Source organism: Gobio gobio (assembly GCF_949357685.1).
Source record: "Gobio gobio genome assembly, chromosome: 11".
Classification (NCBI taxonomy): domain Eukaryota; kingdom Metazoa; phylum Chordata; class Actinopteri; order Cypriniformes; family Gobionidae; genus Gobio; species Gobio gobio.
Window position 1 is genome coordinate 44236416 of NC_137104.1, and position 7814 is coordinate 44244229.

The following is a 7814-nucleotide window of genomic DNA, read 5'->3' on the forward strand; positions in this document are numbered from 1 at the left end:
TTCTTCGGCTCCTCAGTTGGAAAAGCAATATGGGGTACTCCACTTCCGTATTTATTCCCGCGGTGCGGGTTTTTTCTCTCTCTAGTGAACATTTATAAAAGCCACTTAAATGCCCTTCTTGAAGGTTTAATAGGCTAAGCCCAGTCTGTGAAATTGGGCCATAATGTTCAAGATTCATGGAAATAGGGTTAAACCAGGTCAAAATAAGTTGCAGATTGGTGGTATAATTAAAATATTACACTTTATTTAGAAAGGAAAATGGAATACAATATGCTAATTTCAGTCACATTGTCTTTTTCACATAGATCTCTATGTATTGTCCTTTCTGTGGCATCCAATGGCCGACTTTGCCCAGATTTTGCAGTTCATGTGGGCGAGATGTAAGCGTTGTTGTAGAGAACTCCCCTAGAACTGCAGGTAATGACCATGTGTCATGTCCGACAGTGTCCAGAGGTAATATTCTCTTACTGAGCTCCGTCCATCAAATTATAGGAATTTATAATCTTTTCAATCTCGTCAATCATTTTCTCTGTTTTTGATTGTGTGTGTGTGTGTGTGTGTGTGTCAGTTTCAGTGACTGATGCATGTGCCATTCTAGCGAAGTCAGCTTCAGCTGTTCTCCGGTTCATGAAATACAGAGAACTAAAAGAAACTGAAAGGAAATCATTCTCAAAAAGTAAAAAGAAATAAAATAAAACAGTTAGGGTAAGCTAATCTTCTATTTATTATTATAAGTTAATTAAGTTGTCAGACAGAACAGTATTATCATTTGTATTCCGCCTTTTCTGTCTGATGGTCTAGACTTCTATTGGGATCATGAGCAAGACCAAGAATGGCTTCAAGCCCACAAGAGGAAAAAACCTACCTCTACATGTTGACCCCCAGTGGTCATCTGAGCAACTTTTATCAGCTGCTGTGAAAAAACAAAATTATTTCAACCAAGACATGAAGATGGAGAATATGTCTGGCTTTACCCAAATGGCTCTCAGATAAAAAAATATCCCTGGGACTGACACACCTTTTACCATTGGACAATACAAAGAGGCCATTGGAAAGGCATATCGAAGGATTACTCTGTACATCTGTACCCTTGAGGATTTCTTTTCAAAGAGTAAGTATTAAAATAATGTTTTATATATATATATTATGTGCAATTATAAGTACTTAAAGTGCTTTGTGGGATTCCACCTAGTTACAGCCTACATATTTAAAAATACTGGACATGTTATTTGAAATAGAGATTGATCACAACATTTTTTGTGAGGTCATGAAGATGACTTCTGACGTTTCAGAAGATGAAAGGCCCAATATGTCACCTCTTTCTGACACAGGAATTTAGGTGTTCAGCGTGTCAGTGCTTACAGTACAGCTATAATGCAGTCAAATCTCCTGAACTTTCCTATCATTAGAAATAGATATGCATATACAGTGTTAAGGCTATGAATGAGTTTAGGTTTTTATGTTGAAAGACTGTGAAAATTTGCATAACTCCAGATTGTCTGGCGAAAGACAATTACTCATTGAGAGGTTAATGTTAAATCTGCTACAGGATGTTTTTTTTTAAGATTTTGTGCCAGATTTGACAATATGTCTGCAGCTGTCAGCTCATCATGTCCAACACTGGAAAAAGAAAACAATCCACAAACAGCAAGAAAATATTAACAGTGCATGTTCTTATTTTTGTGACTTTTAAGACTTTCAAGGTTTTTAGTATTTCATGGACCCTTTACAATGAGTAAGCTATACCACACTGCTCAAAAATAATAAACATAATTTGGACATCACAACTTTAGTAATACATTTTGAAAAATCATAAAATCACATTCTTATGGATAACAGGAGAAACAGCATGGAAGATATTTGTAAATTAGAACAAGTGCTAATAGTACCTGCAGAAGGGAGGACACCTGGCCATCATCCTCACACCTGAGGAACAGGTGAGGACAGACGAGAGCTGTGCATCTTACTGAGCTTTAAAGGAACACTTTTTCAACTTTAAATTTTCCAACTCTCCTAGAGTTAAACAGTTTAGTTTTACCGTTTTCGAATCCCTTCAGCTGATCTCCGGGTCTGACGGGTCTGGTATCAAGGAACTTTGCTGCCGTACTATGGGTGCAGCAGGCACAATGATATACGCAGCACCTGAAAATAGGCTAACTTCCGTAAACATAACCAACATGACAACCTGCTTGCACTGGGGACTATTTTCATGCACTGCGTAATATCATTGCGCCGCTGCACCCATGGTACAGCAGCAAAGTTCCTTTATTATTACGCAGGAATGAGAGTTTAGATCCTAGCCATATCGGCCTAGAAAATCACAACTTTTCATTTTCCGTCGGTCTTAGTATACGATGTAACTACAGAAGAGTCCAGTTTTAAATAGGAAAAATATTGAAACTCTTTGGTCATTTTTGAGTGAGATGCTAACGGTCTAATCAGATTCAATGATCTATGCTAAGCTATGCAAAAAGTGCTACCACCAGACCCAGAGATCGGCTGAATGGATACAAAAACGGTAAAACTCAACTGTTTAACTCTAGGGGAGTTGGAAAATTAGCCTATTTTTTTTTAAAAGTGGAGTGTTCCTTTAAGTATGGCGATGTATTTGCAGAGCATCTAATGACCTCAAGTAACACTGACTGTCTACATCTATATGCGTGTAAAAAGAACAGAAACTATTGAATATGCAAAAGTGGAAGCGATCTTAGCTGAAACATGTGAGCCATTAAAATGGATTACTAAGGGGGTTTTCCCCCACTGATTTTAATGATATTTGACTTATTGACCCAATAAAGACGTTCATATGGGACCTGCTGCCCCGTGGATACTGGAACGCTTACTGGTTCGGCATAAGTGATGAAAAAGTAGAAGAAGACTGGTACTGGGTGGACGGAACCAAGCTGGTTGGAGGGTAAGAATGTTAAATTTGACAACTTAACAAGTTAAAACCATAGACTGTAAAAAAATATGGACATAGTGTTATATTACAGTTACATTATATTAGTTATATTATAGTTACATAGGATTCTGAAGAGCAGTTTTGAAGCGTAAAGTAGGGTCAAGCTAGCCGTTGCCACTCCCGGATAATAGAAAATGGCAGGACGTGGGTGGAGCTGAGGTGACGCGATGACTACAGACAGCAGATAAATGGCTACCCACCTGTCACTCAAAGTGGCAACGCCCTTAATTATGCAGAACTTTAAGGCTTTATATAATGTGAATGAATGAGTTATAAAAAAATTCACCCCCCTCACAGTTGTCATGAAGGGCAAAATTAGCTGTATAGACCAAAACCACAATTTGAACCAGGCTGTAAACATGTTTTTTTCTACTGTAAAGTTGGACATTTTAACACGGAGCTCAATGAGATTCTATGAGTCTCTAGTCTCTATTTTATGAGTCTCTAGCGGCCAGTCGATGAATTGCAGTTTGAAGCTACACTGTGTGATATTTTCCCCCATCTAGCAGTGAAAAGGTATATGACCATCCAGTGAATATTAGTTTCTGTTCCTCTCAATTCCGATTTAGTTTTAATTCCTACGGTGGCCGATTTAGTCCAAGATTAACATGGCTTCCAGTTCGACCTCGTCCACATTCGACACGGTGCCATTGAGTGTTAAAACGCGAAAGGCAAAGCTTCAATTCACGGGTTTGTCCCTCTTTGGCTAATGCACTTTCAAGATGGAGGGGCAACATATAATTTTAGTGCTTCGGGTCATTTTGTTACAAAGTGCGAGGGTGTGATGAGGGCTAAATATATAATTATTAAAGGAAAAATATTACAAGAAACAGGATTTTTCTTTTTTTTTGTGCACATATTTTATTTAATTCATGCAAAGCATTTATTTATTTAATTCATGCAAAGCATCTTATTACAGCCTGATTAATTATAACATTTATTATACAATTAATAAGGGTAAAAATAAAATCGTTAATTAAACTGTTTTGGATGCTATAAAACATTAACATTAATGTGGACTTAAAAGAAGATAAAAATAAATGCCAAATGCAATGTCCCTTTTAAAAACTTGAGAATTTTTTTTTATTAACCTAAATATATTTGTATATTTTAGTACCCCTTTAATTTGCTGTTGTAATTTTTTTGGTTACACTTTATGGTAACACTTTATTTTACAGTGTCCTTGTTACATTATGTTACAGTGTACTTACCATATAATAACGGTTCATTATGCATAATTACATGCAACTAACCCTCACCCAAACCCTAACCCTATAGTAAGTACATGTAGTTAATTCATAATACTCAGTACTTATAATTACACTGTAACAATGACACCTTAAAATAAAGTGTAACCCGCTTTATTTCGAGGTGACAGTCACTTGCTCTTACTAAAATAATTTGTGATATTAGGTAATATCCTTGAACCTACCCCTAAACTTAACCTTACCCATGTTGTTACCTTGTACTTTCTTAGGTAAGCGCACATACTGTAAAATAAAGTGAAACCCATGTATTTACTATAGAGTAAGGGTTTGGTTTAGGGTTAGTTACTTGTAATTTTGCATAATTTACTGTTATTACTATAGTAAGTACATGTGTAACGTGTAACTACGTCACCTTAAAATAAAGGTTTTTTTATTTTATTTATTATGCTGTCTCCACATGTTAAAAACCAACAGACCGCAAGGAAACCAGGGTGTCTGACTGGGACTCACCCATTCTTTTTCCTTCATAGTTTCTGGGAAGATGGCGAGCCCAACAACCATATTAATGAAGACTGTGGTTACATGATAAAAACAGATGTTTTAACCCGCGTGGCTATAAAGAGCTGGTATGATGCGCCGTGCTACATGTCCTTGCCCTGGATCTGTGAGAAGACGGCTGGGTCCACTTGATCATTGCTCCCACCAACATACACAGACATTCATTGAGTACAATTGCATTACTGATTGTCTGGTCTCAGGGTTTTAAATGTTTAACATTTTAAAAAGACTAACTGCAGTAGTCAAACAAATCAGTTTTAAACTAACCTCATGTGCATTTATCTTTATCTAACTTTAGCTGAGCTTTTTACAAATGGTCGATTTTTGTAAAGTTATTAACTTTTATAAAACATCATAGAAAGACCAATTGATTAATCAGTTTTCAATGTAAAAAAAAATATTGTCTGTCTTTTCCTAAACAACTAAACATCTTTGAATGGCTTATGTTGTGTTTGCAATTCTGGGGTAACTATAATAATAGCACTTTTATGTAAATACCTGTTAGGTTATGTCCAGCAGTTCCACTTCCACTCAGTAGGGCGCAGCATAAAATCAAAGTTTTGAGCATAATGAATCAGTCAACACCTTTGGCCTATACCATGAAGCCAGTTTAGGTGGATAGCCAGGTATGCTTTAGTTTAGTTTGCGCCAACCCTGGGTTTTAGGCACAAGGAAATTGGCTCTGCTTTTAGTGTTGTTCATTGCTACAGTAATTTCCACTCCAAAGTGACACACCTGACACAATAAAGTTGTTTTCACTCCATGTCTCCTAGTTTAAATTAATATAAATATTTAAAAATATCAATAGATAAAGCTTTAAAAATGACTTTAGCTTTAAAGCTATTAAAAGTGACTACACATTTAGGGCCACATGTTAAAGTTCCTGTTTGTTTTGCCTATATACACTTCCCGGCCAAAGAAAAAAAAAAACAAAAAAAAAACGAGTCTCTGTTTTGAATTTAAATAGGCAAATGCTTCAGAGTCAATGACTGAATAATTTATGCAAAATCAAGAATGACAAAGCCATGATTAATCAGGCTCAAACTGAAAGAATGGTTGGGAGGGAGCATGAAGAATCATTTTCACACATGAATCGGCACCTCAGACCTTAAACTCATTCTAAGTCTTTTGCGCAATACAAATAATCTTTCTGTCTTCTTTTTCTTGCATACAAAACAAGTGCTCAGTTGCCCTGTCTAGTTCTGTATGCTGGGTTTAAGAGTTTGTGTAAGGTGTGCATGCATGGATGCATTTTGGGTCGTGTCCTTTCACGTCCAATCCGACTGTTTTTATGACAGAGGCGTAACCGATTGCCACAGTTATCACACTGACGCCACCTGCCTAATCAAAGTAGGCTACTATATTTTACATTGGCTATATAAACTTAATCTTAATGATAGTCCATAAACAGGTCAGGTTAGACTGAAAGAGAACAGCACGTAGGCTACATTCATTGTGGTTTCAGCTCATTATTTAAGCATTATTTAACTCTGATCTGACTTGTGTGGATTGGTTAACCCTCTGGAGTCTCCGCTCTTTTGGGGCCCTTTAGAAGTTTTGACATGCTCTTACATTTGTGGTTTTTTTTCCAGTTGCTTATAAACACATCAATGGCAAAAGTGTAATCACTCCGGTGATTACATCACTCCGGTGTGGCGCACAGCTGGCGCTCATTAACATTCGCCACCGGCACGGTCCCTCGCCTCACTGCTTGTCACAAGGGTTAAATTGAAAAATTAAGCAGGTCGGACAAAGCACAGTGCTCATTCAGTAAATGCACAGCTAAACAGATGTGTTTTTAGTCTGGATTTGAATGTGGCTACTGTTGGAGCATTTGATTTGTTCTGGCTGCCACTGGCCGCTCGAATCAAATTCAAGGCACTGGTGCTTGCCTGCAAAATAACCACTGGCTCTGCGCCAATATACCTTAACTCGCTTGTTCAGACTTACACACCCACCAGAAGCTTACGTTCTGCTAGTGAACGACGCCTTGTGGTGCCATCACGAAAAGGCATGAAATCACTCTCATGGACCTTTTCCTGGACAGTTTCCACCTGGTGGAATGACCTGCCTATCTCAATTCGAGCAGCCGAGTCTCTAACCATTTTCAAAAAACATCTAAAGACACATATTTTCCAGCAGCACCTGACCAATAGCACTGAGCACTCCATTCACTTTCTGTTTGTCTATTTATATATATAAAAAAATTGTCCTATGTGTTCTGTGCTAGATTAACTGAGACTTGTTACAGCGCTTGCTTAATGTTGCCCTTGACTGTTCTATTTGCTTCTATTGCTATCATTTGTTAGTCGCTTTGGATAAAAGCGTCTGCTAAATGACTAAATGTAAATGTAAATGTTCTAAAAGCAGACTCTCCTTGCTTTGAGTGAACCCTTGGTATTTCTAACTGACTTGATCCAGATGATCTGAGTGATCTGTTGGGTTTGTATTCGATCAGCATATCTGCAATGTATTTAGGTCCTAGGCTATTAAGTGATTTATATACCAGTAATAATACTTTAAAATCTATTCTAAATGTAACTGGAAATGGACTGGTGTGATATGGTCATATTTTCTGGTTCTGCTCAGAATCCTGGCAGCAGCGTTCTGTACGAGCTGCAGCTGTCTAATTTTCTTTTTTGGGAAGCCCGGTGAGAAGACCATTACAATAGTCCACCCTAATCATCTCTTTCTGACAGAGAGAGATCTAGCTTCAATGGCAGGAAAGATTTATACATCAAAGAAAATACAGAGATGATCAGACAGTGCTACATCCTTAATAACTATTGATGAAATGTTTAGACCCTTACTGATAAGTAAATCTATAGTGTGTCCACGATCATGTGTGGGTCCATGTACATGCAGAGTCAAATCAAAAGAGTTAAGAACAGTCATGAGATATTTTGTTGTACTGGATTCAGCATTGTCAATGTGAATGTTAAAATCCCCAGCGATAGCAAAACAGTCAAACTCAGAGGAGATTGCTGATAACAACTCTGTAAAGTCCTCAACAAAGGCTGGAGAGAAATTTTGGAGGCTTGTAAATAATGATGAGTAGAATGCGTGGAGCACCTTTTAACACAATA

General features: G+C 37.4%; 1 protein-coding gene across 1 annotated transcript; it reads left to right on the forward strand.

The window, feature by feature from the left end:
* Positions 1-426: 426 nt before the first annotated feature.
* LOC307133479 (C-type lectin domain family 4 member E-like) lies at positions 427-4924 on the forward strand (the record flags this gene model as incomplete). Its single annotated transcript, XM_079828561.1, has 4 exons — positions 427-453; positions 1887-1937; positions 2799-2914; positions 4701-4924. The coding sequence occupies 4 exons, from the start codon at positions 427-429 to the stop codon at positions 4858-4860; spliced, it is 354 nt and encodes a 117-aa protein (XP_079684687.1). The 3' UTR covers positions 4861-4924.
* Between the last annotated feature and the right edge of the window lie 2890 nt (positions 4925-7814).